This window comes from Euleptes europaea, chromosome 1 (genome assembly GCF_029931775.1).
Source record: "Euleptes europaea isolate rEulEur1 chromosome 1, rEulEur1.hap1, whole genome shotgun sequence".
Classification (NCBI taxonomy): domain Eukaryota; kingdom Metazoa; phylum Chordata; class Lepidosauria; order Squamata; family Sphaerodactylidae; genus Euleptes; species Euleptes europaea.
This window is the reverse complement of record NC_079312.1, coordinates 11,675,706-11,692,207: the sequence shown is the minus strand read 5'-3', so window position 1 is coordinate 11,692,207 and position 16,502 is coordinate 11,675,706. Positions and strand designations below refer to the sequence as shown.

At 46.5% G+C, this 16,502-nt stretch overlaps 1 protein-coding gene and 1 pseudogene across 1 annotated transcript; both read left to right on the top strand.

Moving 5' to 3' along the window:
* The first annotated feature begins 4,015 nt into the window (after positions 1-4,015).
* LOC130491019 (zinc finger protein OZF-like) overlaps positions 4,016-16,502 on the top strand; it is a 72,665-nt pseudogene continuing 60,178 nt past the window's right edge.
* Positions 10,227-16,094, top strand: LOC130491412 (zinc finger protein 501-like; the record flags this gene model as incomplete). The annotated part of the gene is made up of 4 exons (XM_056865147.1): positions 10,227-11,141; positions 11,226-11,564; positions 13,026-13,144; positions 16,010-16,094. Coding segments are annotated over 4 exons (1,458 nt in total), but the record flags the coding sequence as incomplete, so codon positions are not given.

The window sequence follows — 16,502 nt, the reverse complement described above, 5'->3', positions numbered from 1 at the left end:
GTTAAACAGAGCTTCTGCCTGAAATGTTAAAAGAGTTACTATTAAAGATATATATAACCTCACTCCCTAACATTTGGTGGTTGGCTATGCTTCCCGTGGCAACCGTATTGTGATTGTGCCCACCACCCTGTGTCAGATTCCCAAGGTGGCCACAAGGGCAAAAGGTTTGGAGACCCCTGATCTAACAGCTGAAGACCTGGGATGGCTAAGTAAATTGCACGTGCCCTATGGTTCGAAATGGGTGCCTGCTTTAAAACATTTCGAAAATTGGCAAAGGGACATATCCTGATAATAATGTTGTTAATGAGGAGCCCAGTGGTGCAGAGTGGTAAGCTGCAATAGTGCAGTCCAAGCTCTGCTCATGACCTGAGTTCAATCCCGACGGAAGTTGGTTTCAGGTAGCCGTCTCAAGGTTGACTCAGCCTTCCATCCTTCCGAGGTCGGTCAAATGAGTACCCAGCTTGCTGGGGGTAAAGGGGAGATGACTGGGGAAGACACTGGCAAACCACCCCGCAAACAAAGTCTGCCTAGTAAACGGCGGGATGTGACATCACCCCATGGGTCAGGAATGACCCGGTGCTTGCACAGGGGACCTTTACCTAATGTTAATACTGATAGTCAGTCATTAACGTTAAGTCATAGCAATATTTCAATGAGTGGTGCTTTTTAAAAGCTGTAATGTAGTGAGGGAGGGGAGAATGGCAGCTGCGGAGTGTGGGTGTGGCTCAGACAAGGAAAATGGCCCCAATGTGGGCCGGACCTACAAAACTGTGCATCTTCTTTCCCTCACAGTGAGAAAAGGTGATTTCCCAGAAGACTCCAAATCCAATTTGGAAAACATTGCAGAAAATATGTGGGGGGAAGCAGAGAAGGTGGACTAGTGGATGCTCAAAACCCCATCTTTGTGGAAATAGCTTCAGAGCAGTTTGCTCTGTGGAAATTTAGCCTTTATTGAAGTGGTTTTTGAAAACCAATCATGCAGTGCCATCTACTGGCAGAAGATATGTTTGTCCTGACATTTTTTAAAAATTACATTTTCCAATTATTGCTACGGAAGAATTAAAAGAAATTTTTTGAGCTTGAAATGGCTGGGTGGTGGTGGTGAGCTCTGAAAAGTGTGGAATTTAATAGGAATCACAGAGAAGTGCTGTTTCCTACTCTATTTGAATTGTTTGCACAAATATGTTCCTGACATATAAGCCATGGAGTGGAGATTAAGAAGCCCAGTATTTGAGACACTTGTAGTATCTTTTGAATCTTTATTAACAAAGGGACAGATAACGAATAAATGAAGACATGACCTGTAAGAAAGAAGCTCTCTTAGAATCAGGTCCATAGAGACAAAGGGCCAAGTAGAGGGAGCATATGTAAATTGCTAACAGAATTCAGTGGATTGTTTTACATTTCTAAGGTCTGCCCCATGAGGTTAAAAAAGGGCAGGATTCACTGAGGGGGGGGTGGCAGCCAACTTTGTTCCTTTGTTGGTTGACCTGCTGCAGGAGCAGGGGTTGCCAGCTCTGGGTTGGGAAATACCCAAATGGTCAGGGGACTGTGCATAATTTTATAGATCTCTATCATGTCATGGCAAAATATTAGGAAGAACCTCCTGGCAGAGTGGTTCCTCAGTGAAACAGGCTTCCTCAGGAGGTGATGGGCTCTCCTTCTTTGGAGGTTTTTAAGCAGAGGCTAGATGGCCATCTAATAGCAATGCTGATTCTGTGAACATAGGCAGATCCTGAGAGGGAGGGCAGGAAGGGTTGCATCAGTACTTGGCGCTTGTTGCCCTTTCTTACACAACCAGGGTAGTGCCGATCACCACTTTGGGGTCAGGAAGTTATTTTCCTCCAGGCCAGACTGGCCAGAGATCCTGGAGGTTTTTTGGGGTTTCTTTTGCCATCTTCTGGGCATGGTGTAGGAGTCACAGGGTGCGGTGGGGAGGTGGTGGTTGTGAATTTCCTGCATTGCGCAGGGGGTTGGACTAGATGACCCTGGAGATCCCTTCCAAGGCTGAACAGTGTGGGATGCCCTCTCAGTGTTGAGAGGGCAACAAAGAATTATAAAGCCCTCCCCCGTCAATCAGGCAGAGCTGCTAAGACTTAGTGGCATGCCCACAATTAAAATTTAGAGACTTTATAAATCATCTCCTGGGGAGAATCTGCAAGAAGAAAGGAGGCATAAAATTATTCAGATCTTCCCAATATGATTGACAAAGCTGGAGCTATATACTGATGTTGAATATCATTATAAAATGTGCACAACTGGGAGAGTTACTCCAGACAGAGCAACCCCGTTGAGCTTCACAGTGCGTGGCTGAATTGCAGTTCATCTCTCTGGGTCGAGGCGCAGCTCCTGATGAAAAGGATAGGAGGCATTTTTCAAAAGGGTTAAACTGATGGAGCTGTTGGCTAGAGAGCCGAGGAGGGGAGAGGAAACGCTCTTCTTCTTCTTGTGGGCAGGCAGGGGAGGGGTTGGTTCCTGAATTGACAAGCAGAACAGGAAAGGCTGCAGAGATGCAGCAAAAGGAAGAAGCCTTGCAGCTGCATCCTGAAAAGGTATACTTACAAGTAAATCATGCGGGGGGGGGGGAATGAACATTTCAGTTTTGGGAAAAAGAAATGCTGCTAATTAGTTTTAAATGGTTTGACAGTGTGGTTTTCTTATTGACGGTTTAATTTTTTTTTTGCCACATTGGTGGGCCTTGCTGGGGGAGAGGCAGAATCTGAATTTTGTAAATCAGAAATAAATAAAAATAAATGCACAGCCATGGAGATCGTAGGGAGGGGCCAGGATGGGGTCTTAGGAATGACTGGCTGCCCAACATGCCTGGCATTTGGGGTGGTCCTCCCCCATCATCTCCAGTTTCCCCTGGGGATTCAATGCCCCCTCCTCCGTTCATCCCAGCAGCACCTGTGCCCTGACCTGGAGAGGCCTGACGCCCCTCTGCCCCCTCCCCTCTGCTGGCTGCTTGGACAGAGCTATTGCCTGATGCTTTTGGCCTAGTGGGGAGAGCTCTGCAATAGTTGGGCCCTTTACCACCTTTTTTGTCCTGGGCTCCAGTTGAGATGTAGCCCCCATGACGGACTGCTGGTCCCCAGTCATCAGAGGCCAAACTTTAATCATATGCAACATATTTTAAAAGCGCCAAATACAGAAGGGTTGAAAATATTGTCAAAGGCTTTCACGGTCAGAGTTCATTGGTTCTTGTAGATTATCCGGGCTGTGTAACCGTGGTCTTGGAATTTTATTTCCTGACGTTTCGCCAGCAACTGTGGCAGGCATCTTCAGAGTAGTAACACTGAAGGACAGTGTCTCTCAGTGTCAAGGGTGTAGGATATATTACTCTTCCTACACCCTTGACACTGAGAGACACTGTCCTTCAGTGTTACTACTCTGAAGATGCCTGCCACAGTTGCTGGCGAAACGTCAGGAAAGAAAATTCCAAGACCACGGTTACACAGCCCGGATAATCTACAAGAACCACAGAAGGGTTGCTTTCCTGAAGGACCAAGCAGGCATATCTAAAAATCTTTGATACGTAATATAGCACATTAAGCCTGACCCACGTAATATAGCACATTAAGCCTGACCCACAAACTACAACAAGGACGCTCTTTCTGATCCACCCGGCCAATCCTTCGGTGTCTTAACCAGGGTTGGTGATGTTGGTGGTTAAGAGCAGTGGTTTGGAGTGGTGGACTCTGATCTGGAGAACCGGGTTTGATTCCCCACTCCTCCACATGAGCTGTGGAGGCTAATCTGGTGAACTGGATTTGTTTCCCCACTCCTACACAGGAAGCCAGCTGGGTGACCTTGGGCTAGTCACAGCTCTGTTAGAGCTCTCTCCGCTCCACCTACCCCTCAGGGTGTGTGTTGTGGGGAGGGGAAGGTGATTGCAAGCTGGTTTGAGTCTCCTATAAGTGGTAGAGAAAGTCGGCATATAAAAACCAACCCTCTTCTCTTCATGCCTTAGGGTATCTCCCCACAGTTGGAGGCAACCCAAAAGAAGGGGAAGGAGATGGAAGAGGAGAGAGCAAGGAAAGGCCCCCATCCCATCCAGGCTAGGAGTGGTGTTGAATTCTGGGAAAGAGCTGTTCCAGAGATCCTGGCTCAGGACACTGTAATCTCAGATGAACATTGCCATCGTTTCCGGCACTTCCGCTACCATGAGGCTGATGGGCCCCGAGAGGTTTGCAGCCAGCTCCATAGACTTTGCAACCGCTGGCTGAAGCCGGAGAGGCACACCAAGAAGCAAATCCTGAACCAGGTGATCCTGGAACAGTTCTTGAGCATCCTGCCCCCAGAGATGGAGACCTGGGTCAGAGGATGTGGGCCGGAGACCAGTTCCCAGGCAGTGGCCCTGGCCGAAGGTTTCCTCCTGAGTCAGGCAGAGGAGAAGAGGCAGGCAGAACAGGTAAGGGTGCGTCAGTCAGCCCATTCAAGCAACAAGCTTATCTTAAGGCTTCCCTGCGCCAGGTATCTCTACCTCTAGAGCAGGGGTGGGGAACCTTTTTCCTGCCAAGGGCCATTTGCATATTTATGACATCATTCAGGGGCCATACCAGGTGTAGATCTCCCGGTGGGGGGGGAAGAGGCGAGAGTTGCCAGGTCTCCAGCCACCACCTGGAGGTTGGCAACCCCAGGGGAGGCCACACAGAGAAGGCCTGCGGGGCGCCCCCCCTCCCCCCTCCCATGCAGCCAGCAGTGGGCCCAAGCAAACGAGGTGCCAGGGAGGCACAGCCCACAGTTGATCGGTAAGGGAGGAAGGAAAACAGAAAGAGGAAAAGGGAGGGAGAGAGAAAGGGAGAAAGAAATGGAGAGAGAGGGAGAAAGAAAGAAAAGGACGGAGGGAGACAAAGAAAAGGACGGAGGGAGACAAAGACAGAGACAGAAAAAGAGGGAGAAAGAGGGAGAGAAAGGAGAAAGAGTGACAGAAAAAGAGGAAGAAAAGAGAGAAAAGCCTTCCCCCCCACACACACACACAGGCTGGCCCTATGCGACCGGGCCCTAGCCTCCCCTGCCCACACATCCCCGGCGGCGCACAGAGCCCCGCGCGACCGGGCCCCAGTCTCCATGCCCTCTCCTCCCCAGAGTCCACAAAAGGGGCCCCCAGAAGCCCAATCGGCTCCTGCATGCATGCTCTGCTGCCGGGAGCCGCCAGCCTCTTTCCCCCTCCCTCTCGCTGCTCAACAGCCGACAGTCGGCAAGAGGAGGTCCAAAGGGCGCCGCAGAGCCGCTGTAAGCCGTGGTGCGCCCCGCCTCTGCAGCAGGGTCCCAGAGCTCCCGAGGGCCACAAAAAATGTCCTTGGGGGCCTCATATGGCCCCCGGGCCTGAGGTTCCCCACCCCTGCTCTAGAGAATTCACTAGGCTGGGTGGGAAACCCAACCCTGGTTCTTGCCTTTGTGGTTGAAGCGACTCTGCTGGTCAATGCAGGGGTGAGGAGTCTGGGAGTGGGCCAGGATCCACCTTCTCAGCCTGTTCCATTCCTTCTCTTACCCATCACTCTTGCTGCTGTTTCAGATGTGGGGACCCTCTGTGAAGATGGAAGCTAACATCTCTGAGGCGGAAAGAGCTTTGTCAGAGGAAGGGCAGAGGGTGCAGGCCCAGGAGTGTGCCCAAGATGCCCTCTTACCTGGTAAGCATTACTTGTGCCGGGAAGGGATTGGGGCACATTGTGAAGCTGTGGAGTAGAAGGTTTAGGACAGGAGAGAAAGGACATACTTCTGCACACAAAACAGAGTGGACTTCTGGGTCTCAGAGTCATAGGATGTAGTGATGACCACTCACTTTAAGGGGTATTAGACGGATTTATGCAAGGCAGTTCCATTCTTATTCCCATGAATCAAACTATTTATATCTCCCTTCCATTATAGAGATTCCAGGTGGCTCAAAAAAGGAACAGTAGACAAATCTGGGCACAGCTGTGAGCAATAGTGAAAAAATGGAGCCTCCAATTTCTGATGCAGCATACATCTGAAAGCCCTTTGATTAGAGCCAATAATTTGGGTTCTGTGCCTCTGCCTAAAGGCTTTCTGGGAACATCTGGTGGGCCACAGCCTGAAACATGATACTGGACTAGGATGCTATTACCACACCCCCGCAAACATGTGAACATGCATTTAGATTAATATGAGGAATGAATTTGCATGTTCGTGCCAGGTGCTGCAAATCGGAATATTTTACTTAAAGAGGAGGCTGTGAGTAGCAGGTTTTTAGTAGGAAAAGGATGATAGAGATCTGATTTAAAAGGAATACAGTTTATCTAGGAATTTGGTACAAAAGTGGTGGTGGGGAACTCATCCTAAGTAAATATTAGAAGAAACATTCCATAACCCAATTGATATAGCAACAACTAACATTCAGCAGAACTCTTCTAGTTTGGAGCAGGAGTTAATCTTTGAGCTAATTGTGGGAAGTGGGAAATAATGGTTTGGAAAATAGGGAGGAAAAATCAGGGGGGGGGGAGCGGTCCTGTTCTGTGAAGAAATCAGATGAAATGAAAAGGTATCCAGTGTGTGTTGGGAGCATGCTGCAGTTCAGCTAGTATCCAGAATCAGAGAGACTTTTTCCTGGCTCTAAAGTCAGGTTAAGTTATACAGTTTTGGGCCCATAGCATAAAATGGGTTCTTTTCAAGAAACAGAAGATCACGACATAGAATAAAGGAACACCTGAGAGTAATCAAAAGGAAACCGTAGAACTCACTAAATGGCACCAGGAAAAGCAGTTTTTGATTGAATTATAATTCAGGATTACAAAAACTGGAGATATTAAGGTGTGTCATGTATTGGGCAGGAGCTTTGGGGGCAATGGGAAGCTTTGAATCGGAGGTTCCAGACTGTCACAGGGCACTTAATGTTGGAATTTTGTTAATGGTCAGTGATTGCATATCATGTAAAAGACAATACAGGAAGAGGCATCTTTGCCTTCTCACCTGGTGTGGTTTGTGTGTTGTTAGTGCACCTTGATTTCTCCCAGAGAGGCTTCTTTGGAAGCATTGCTGTGGTTTCATCCCAGGATCCTCTGCTGTGTTCACTGCTGTACAGTTCCCTTGTGGGACATAGGCATGGAAGTGCTCCCTATATTTGGTATGACCCTTGTGGCACTTGTCCACAGTGTCACCCTGACAGTACATCCATTCAGGCTAGGAGGGAGGGTGTGCGGATGAAAGGGGGGCTGGCAACATGGGGGCTGTGTGGGGGCCTGGCACCCCCACAGACGTTGGCAGTGGGGCATGGGGTGGATGTGAGGTTGATGTCTCACCTGGCCAAAAATCTGGATGTGACATCAGAATGTCTGCACTCTGGAAACCCATCAATATTACCCTAGAGTTTTCACAGGCACTAAAGCCATGTCTGAGCTTTCAGATGGATGTTAAAGCAACGTATCATGCAACCTCATTTCCACCTCCCACTGTCTCCTGCCAGCCGGACTCAAGCGCATGTGGGAGGGACCAGCCAGTGTGCAAATGGTATGCCTGGCCCTTTGGTCTGTTCCTGCTGGGATGCTGTATTGGCTTTGAGCTCCAGTGTTCACAGGGCACATGTCAGATCTCACGGAAGTCAGAAATGTGTTGGCAGCATTTATCACAAGGCTCATGGGTACTTGGTAGTTCTCTGCCATCCTCTCCCACAGTTTCCTAAAAATCCTTACACATTTCTTGAGTGTACACAGGGCAAGGTTTCACAACCCTAGGAACCCGGGGTGCATGAAGCAAGATTCCCTCAAGTAAACAGAATAGGAAGTTGAGGCTAACATGCTTCCTGCCTATTTGTTTCCCTCGCAGGTAGTGAAGAGAGGATGTTGAGCCACTGTCTTTGCAGAGGAGTAGAAATGGCTCCTTCACCTCCAGTCCAGGTAGGGGAGATGAGAGGGGGATAGCCTGGGTCCCCCACCTTTCTCATGGGGGCTTTTGCTCCAGCAGTTGCTCTTAAGGTGTGTGAGTGAGAGAGGCTCTGAAGGCCCTTTGCCCAAGCCAAGCTCTCCATCCTGCACCCTCTCGGTCTGCCCCCTTCCAGAGTACTGTCTCTGCTTGGCATGATCTCTGACAGGGGAATCTGCTTTTCCTTTCAGTCTCCAGCTTCCTTTGAGGACGTGGCCGTGTTTTTCACCAAAGCAGAGTGGGCCCTGCTGGATCCTGGCCAAAGAGCTCTCTATCTTGAAGTCATGCTGGAGATCTATGGGAGCGTGGCCTCTCTGGGTAAGGATCTTTCATAGGTGCCATTGGGTTGAAAGATGGATAAAAATATTGAACAGCAGTATGCCATTTTGAGGCTTGCCTCACTACTTGCCCACTGCTGGGGGCCTTGAGGAGATGGGGTTGCAGAGAAAGCCATGTTCAACATAGCCAATTCGAGCTACCCAAGCTACCTGCATGGCCCAGGGGCAACTGAAGCCAATATTGTGGCCAACACCCAAGCCAGAGAGGGTTCGCTGGCCTGAGGCTGATGTGGGATGAGAAGCCCTCAGAAAGACCAGGGGCCAGATCCTAATTTCTAAGTTGCCAACTTTCATAACATATCCTTCCCCCAGATGGGATTACATTCATTCACTGTGACTGTGCTCTGGAACGGATCTGTTACCCTTACACTGGTTGGGATTATTGGCTTTGATCTTGACCAACTTTGTCCTTCCAGAAATTTTCCCCCACTACTTGGGATTTCCTTCATTGCCCATATAAGAATGATCATATTCCTCCCCTCTCTCTATGTCAAAGAAGCCAGGAATGTAAGAGTGACTACGGTGGATACAGAAAAAGGTCTTGTGTCCGAAGAAAGGCTGGAGAGTTCCTCAAGGGAATTTCAAGAGAGCATTTCCTTCCCAAGTGAGATAGCTGCGAGTGAGTATCCTTCATGGTTATGTCAAGGGAAAGGGCAAGGAATAGACATGGAGGGTTTATGCTTCCCTTGTTAGCAACTCTTGCTTTGGTAGAATTTAAAAGCACATCTATGGCTCTTGATTGGCTGCAGTTTTCTTAGATACTGTAGATGCCAGGGAAAGATGGGTATTAATTAGAATAGCCAGACTGGACAATGCCCAATTTCCATCAACCCTATCCTGCAGTGGCCATCCAGATACCTTCAGGCCATCCCTGCCCCTCCCCAAACTGGCCCCTATTCCAAAAACTGTGTTGGTCCCCTTTGAACTGTGGGGTGAGGTTCTACATTCTACTTTCTCCACACCAAACATGTATTTTTAGGAAGCTGAAATCCGGCTTCTCATAGCTCTCGTCACAACTAGAAGAAAACTCTCTGTGCAGTGGCAGGACTGGGTATCATGTGAACTTTAATCAAGAGCAGATAAACAAGAGAGCTGCACTGAAAGTCAAATGTGAACAGTGCAGAAATGATTCTTTGCTACTTTCCTCCTTAAAGTCCTTACAGGGAGTTTGGGGGGGCAGGTAGAAGATAGAAACAGCTGGAGATAAAGTGTGACTAGCGTTTCAGTTTGGAGGGAAGGAAATTCTGATAAAGGAAATTCACACCCGTTAATGGGGAGTGTGCTGATTGGACCTCTTTTTTTATTGCGGCAGGAGATACAGAGAAGACACATGGGAAATTCCAGGGGTTCTCTTTGGAAAAAGTCAAGAATGAAGAGGCCGAAGGAAGCTTCAGGGATGGAGATGGACCAGAGATCAAGGAGGGAAGCCACACAGAGAAGACAATGGATAAGCCCATTCCTTGCCAAGGAGGGGGCTTCTGTGTAATCCCAGTCCAAGAAGAAAAGACAATTAAAATAAGAAGGAATGAAGGCCTCTGTGCTTCTCTGATCAAACCGAATATAATATCAGTTTGTGAATGCACAGTGGAAAGACCCATAAAATGCTTGGAGTGTGGAAAGAGCTTCCTTTGCAGAGCAGAGCTCCGTAGACATCAAATAACACATAAAGGAGAAAAACCATATAGCTGCTCAAACTCTGGCAAGAGCTTTCCACAGAAATCAGGCCTTGTTCAACACCAAAGGAATCATTCAGGAGAGAAGCAATTTATCTGCTCAGAGAGTGGAATCACGTTCTCTCATGGAAGAAAAAGTAATGTACATTTTACAAATGACAGTATAATAAAAGAACATAAATGCTTTTGGTGTGGAAAGTACTTCAAATTCAGATCCCAGCTCCTTGTACACAAAAGAATACACACAGAGGAAAAACCCTTCGAATGCTCAGAGTGTGGAAAGAGATTCACTCGGAGTGACACTCTTCAACAGCATCAAATAACCCACACAGGTGAGAAACCTTTTGAATGCTCAGTATGTGGAAAGAAATTTGGTTCAAGGAGCAGTCTTCTACACCATCAAAGAATCCACACAGGGGAGAAACCATTTGAATGCTCAGAGTGTGGAAAGAAGTTCAGTTCACGTGGCCATCTTCAACAGCATCAAAGAACCCACACAGGAGAGAAACCTTTTGAATGCTCTGAGTGTGGAAAGAAATTCACTGTGTGTTCCAGTCTTCAAATGCATCAAAGAACACACTCTGGGGAGAAACCATTTGAATGCTTAGAGTGTGGAAAGAAATTTACTGTGTGTGCCAGTCTTCAAATGCATCAAAGAACACACACAGAGGAGGAACCTTTTGAATGTTCAGAGTGTGGAAAGAAGTTCCGTTGGAATCGCAGTCTTCAATGGCATTTAAGAACCCACACAGGGGAAAAACCTTTTGAATGCTCAGAATGTGGAAAGAAATTCACTGTGAGTTCCAGTCTTCAAATGCATCTAAGGACCCACACAGGGGAGAAACCTTTTGAATGCTCAGAATGTGGACAGAAATTCACTGTGAGTTCCAGTCTTCAAATGCATCTAAGGACCCACACAGGAGAGAAACCATTTGAATGCCCAGAGTGTGGAAAGAGATTCAGTCGCAGTTCCAGTCTTCAAAAGCATCTAAGAACCCACACAGGGGAGAAACCTTTTGACTGCTCAGACTGTGGAAAGGGATTCAGTCGAAGTGACACTCTTCAGCAGCATCAAAGAACCCATACAGGAGAGAAATCATTTCAGTGCTCAGAGTGTGGAAAGAAATTCAGTCACAGTTTCAGTCTTCAAAAGCATCTAAGGACCCATACAGGGGAGAAACCTTTTGAATGCTTAGAGTGTGGAAAGAGATTCAGTTCAAGAGGGTATCTTCAACAGCATCAAAGAACCCACATAAGGGAAAAACCATTTGAATGCCCAGAATGTGGAAAGAAATTCACTGTGAGTTCCAGTCTTCAAATGCATCTAAGGACCCACACAGGGGAGAAACCTTTTGAATGCTCAGAATGTGGAAAGAAATTCACTGTGAATTCCAATCTTCAAATGCATCTAAGAACCCACACAGGGGAGAAACCTTTTGAATGCTCAGAGTGTGGAAAGAAGTTCTGTTGGAGCTTCAGTCTTCAACACCATCAGAGAACTCACACAGGGGAGAAACCTTTTGAATGCTCAGAGTGTGGAAAGAGCTTCAGACAGCGTGGCCATCTTCAACAGCATCTGAGAGCCCACACAGGGGAGAAATCTTTTGAGTGCTCAGAGTGTGGGAAAAAATTCAGTCGGAGTGACACTCTTCAACAACATCAAAGAACCCACACAGGGGAGAAACCTTTTGAATGCTCAGTGTGTAGGAAAACATTCAGTCATAGTGGCAATCTTCAAAAGCATTTAAGAATCCATACAGGAGAGAAACCTTTTGAGTGCTCAGATTGTGGAAAGAGATTCACTCAGAGTGGCAGTCTTCAACAGCATCTAAGAACCCACAAAGGGGCCTCACAACTGTGAATGCCAAAGAGTTCTGGCAGTAGGATTAATTTGGGTTAAAAAGAAATGATTCTGTCCCCCAACCCAACAACTCCGTCAGTTCAGAGAGGTCAGGCCTCCCCACCAAATTCAGTCTTGTGGAAATGGGCAGGTATCCTTGGATTTGGCAAGTGAACATTGTGAGACACTAATTCCCCCAATCCGAGTTGTCCTCCCCACCCACCCCCAGATTCTGTCAGAGAAAATCAGGAGGGAAAAGATTCCCTCCTCCTGCTCTGAACCCATTCCTTCAGACTCTATGAGCAGGAAATGACCTGGAATAAGCCCTGGGTCAAGGTTTACTCCTCACATCTTGACTCCTCACAGCCCTCTTTAGATTCCCCCATTGTGGTCATAACTTTATGGAGCAGACTGAGAAAATTTTCCTTTCCTCTCACCACTTTATTTTGGAAGGGTATCTGCATTAGGGTTGCTGGAGGGGAAGAACTCTCCTGCCCCTTTCACAGGAAGTGTGTGGAAATGGGTAGTGGAAGAGATACTGAAGAGGTAAATAACATCACATAAACCCTTTGTTAAAGGGACAGCATACTTTTTCCTTCAGGCAGTTGGCCACCCGTAATTGTTTCTTTATCAATCAGATAAAATAAAACTCAGCTAAGAAAGGATCATAGATCTTTAAAGGGGTTGTTATTTTTGTCAGGTAATTCAGATCATGCGTTTTCTGTGCTTTGTGTGCGTTTTATGAGTTGGGATTCATTAAATGTTTCAAATGTTAGTGTTGAATGTCTCTTTAAAATTGGGTATAAAGCTGTAAGGCAGAAATCCTCTTGCAGACACTAGATAAGGGCACCTGCAGCCACGACTGATCCCCATGAGTGAATCCGACCTATATTGCTAACGTTCAAAATGTGGGTCAGTTAAGTTCAGGAGCCAAAGTGTTGGCTTATGATCTGGGTTCAAATCCACAGTAGGCCTGGAAGTTTTTTGGAAGTCCTTTAGGCAGTGACATTTTCAGACTAACATGCCTTGCAAGATAGTTGTAACAATTATATATTTGTGGGGGGGGGGAGGGGGGATTTTGGAAGAAATTTGTTTGGTAGGTGCACAAATCTCAAGACGTCCTTATTTATTTATTTATTTATTTACTTACTTATTTAGAACTTTTATATTCCACTATTTCTTGTGGTTCAAGGTGGCTTGCAATAATAGTTAAATAATAATAATTAGAAAATCTCAGTTAAAATAAAAAATAAAATAGCAAACCCCACACCTCTCTGTCCCTTGCTCCCTCAAAAGTCACCTGCCTTGGCAAACAAGCAGGCCTTGCAGTACCTCCTGAAGATCTCCAAGAAGCCCCCCCACCCTCATTTCATCAGGGAGCCCAGTCCAAAGAGCCGGAAATGGCCCGGTCCCTGGTAAATGTTATGTGTTACATTGGTTGTGTGCGAAAATATCAATTTTTGGTTATTGTGGGAATACTTCTCAGTTTTTCATTGGTGTAGGAGAAATGTAGAAACCTCCCATTTATAAAAGAAAAACCAATAATGAATGGGTACCATTTCCAAAATAATATGAGGTCAATTTGGCAGTTTCTAAAATATAATGAATGTTGTTCAGATAAGATGTTGGCTGCCATTACGGGGTTGCTGAGGTATGCCTTAGCTCAGGTGTTGACTTCTATTGTCTGGCTTCATAGTCTTTTCTAAACATTGGCTGATTGTTCCCTGACCTTGCTGGGCTGATTTGTGATGCAGTGGTAGAGCATCTGCTTGGCATGCAGAAGGCCCTAGGTTCAATCCCCATCACCTCCAGTTAAAGGGACTAGACAGGTAGGTGATGTGAAAGACCTCTGCCTGAGACCCTGGAGAGCCACGGCCAAGCTGAGTTGACAATACTGACTTTGATGGACCAAGGGTCTGATTCAGTAGAAGGCAGCTTCATATGTTCATGTGTTCAATTTTTTACTCTGTTTTGTATTCTGCCTAGCTTTTCATTGGCTGACAATGCATCTGAGCATGAAGAGAATGACTTGCCAGCCCCACTGAGCAACCACAGCCAGACTTTACACCTCTGGGACTAGAGAGTAGATTTTCTTGGCCAGGTTGGGCCTTAAAGAGCACATTTAATCTTTTCCTTAATTTGAAAAAAATGGTCATCAAAATAGTTCTTTTTGTCCTGTCTGTGCACAAGAGCCTAGTAAAGTGTTAAGAAGAAGACAGAGACACAGTTCCTAGAGAGGCTACAAAAAAAAGGAGAGAAATACTGAAGTCCTCCAATTTCATCTTTTTGGGATCCCGCTGAGCTTGCAGGAGAGCTGGAGGATTGAGGCTCGAGAAGTTGGACTGGGTAAGGAGTGGGGGAGGAGTGGGGGAGGGGGGAAGAGAAGCTCTCACAGGCTGGGAAGCTCCACAAGGGGAATCTCTGGCTCCTCTTGCAGAGCAGGGTCAGGAAGAAGGCAGTCAGGCTGGCTTCCAGTACGGTTCCAGTACAGCCCTATCATCAGTGCAGACAAGCCCTCCTGAATTATTTAGATCTGCATAATTCGCGGAAGGCCAGGAAAGTGGGAGCCTTCTGGACTTCCTCAGACATGCCGTTCCATAAGGGCCCCCCCAAAACAGAAGACACGTGTATGAGCAGTTGTTGAGTTTGCCATTTGCAGTGTGGCAGCTGTAGGATGCCCTGCTGAGATCAGCAAAGTTGTTGTCGTGGTGCATGGAGGAGAGGCAGTCCTGCAGATATGAGGAACGAAGACAACAAAGGGCTTTGTATGTGGTGTGTGTGTGTGTGAAGTGCCGTCAAGTCGCAGCCGACTTATGGTGATAGCCAATACCTTAAACTGAGCCTGGTAACTGATGGGCAATCAATGGACCAACTGAAGAATGGGCGTAATATGTAGTCTCTGTCTAGCTCCTGTGAATAACCGAGCCGTGGGGTTTTGCACCAATTGTAGTCTCTGGGTTGATTTTGAGGGGAGACAAATGTAAAATGCATTGCAAGGATGGCAAAAATTATAAATCCTCAAGTTCTGAAATCATTTAATCCTTGTGGGAGTTCTTAGCTTCATGGTATTTCTTCAGTGTCCCCCTTAAGTAGAAGGCAGGCTGACCTGGTTTATTTTACCCTATCTCTTATCTCCTCAGAGATTAATAGTCTGCATTCTGACTTATGACACGTCAGTCTCTTTCCCCCATATTCCATCTTAGCCTAACTTGCTACGCTGTGTGCCAAATGTATTCTGCATAAAGTTACGCTTAGTAGTATTCACAGTAGTTAGGATAAAGCTGTATAGATAAGCAAGAGTCTGGGTGCCAAGAGGCAGGGAAGGTGAACAGCAGAAAAAATGCTGATTGTTCATTGGAAGCATGATACTGCCTTGCCTAATTGTAACTTCCTATATTAATGTACTGATTATGTCAATATATGCTTTGTTCAGATGAAGGAGGGTGTACATATCTTGGACTCAGCCAAGAACAGGTACTTTCCTTGGTCACGCTTGATGACATTAGTTAATAAAGAGCTTGCTTCGATGTCTTAGTCCGGTTGGTCATTTCAGACCCCTTTGGCTGAACCCTAAAATTGATTTTCTGCATTAGCAGTAGTCTTGTCTCGCTATCACCGTGGCATGGTTCCTGGTGTCCCGATTGGCCATATCAAGGTCGGGAGCCGTCTTCCAAGCTAAACTGGGGGGCAGGAAAGAAAGCATTTATTGCACCTGCTTTCACTTGCTTCTCTAGCAGGAGAAGTCTGTTAACTGGGTCAGCAAGCATCAGCTGAACTCGGTGAAAAGTGAGGAACACATATCCTTCAAGATCTCTCCCTTCCCAGCCAGCATTACCTGAGGCTTTTCAGGCTTTAGTTTCAATCCATTCACTTTTAACTGCTTAACCACAGCAGCCTAACAGCAATTCAGGATTTCTACCGCATCTCCAGGTAATTTGGATAAGGATGTATAGAGCTGGGTATCCTCAGCATATTGCTGACCATCAACTCCAAAACTATAAATGATTTGGCTGAAGGGCTTTACATAGAGACTGAAAGGCACGGGGAATAGGATTGCACCCTGTGGTACCCCACAGGATCTGTCCTGCACTGGTAAGTGCTCTCCAAAGGTACCTCTTTGAGTCCGATCCATGAGGAATTATTCCAACCAGTTTAATGTATGCTTCTTCATACCTACATTTTCTGTAGTGTTGGCTTTATAAGGAGTGGGTGGATAACCACCTCTTTGGGTTGACTGATTTGTGATGGACATAATTAATGTGGTCCTTACATTATTTCAGCAACCAGGATGGACAAGCGGGGGCTGTCCCAGATCCCAAGATCTTGACAACATCTGTCATGATGACCAGTCAACACGATCTATAAGCGGTCCAGGCAGTATTAGAAATTTCTTCTGTTTGAATAAGTTTACAGCCAGTTCAGAGGGGTGTTTTTACAGGATTGTAGTTAGTTCATCATGTCTATCACCTTGACCTTACTGTTCTGTCTTCTGCCTTTAAAATCTATGTTCTGTATTGTTTACACTTTGGATAGAATTGTGTTTGCATTTTTCTGAATTTTGTATTCCTAGAACTCTGGGTGCATAAGAACACAAGAAAAGTCATGCTGGATCGGACCAAGGTCCATCAAGTCCAGCAGTCTGTTCACACATTGGCCAACCAGGTGCTTCTAGGAAGTCCGCAAGCAAGATAATTGCAGCAGTATATATGTTGTCAAATCACAGCTGACTTATGGTGACCCCATAGGGGTTTAAGACAAGTGACATTCGGAGGT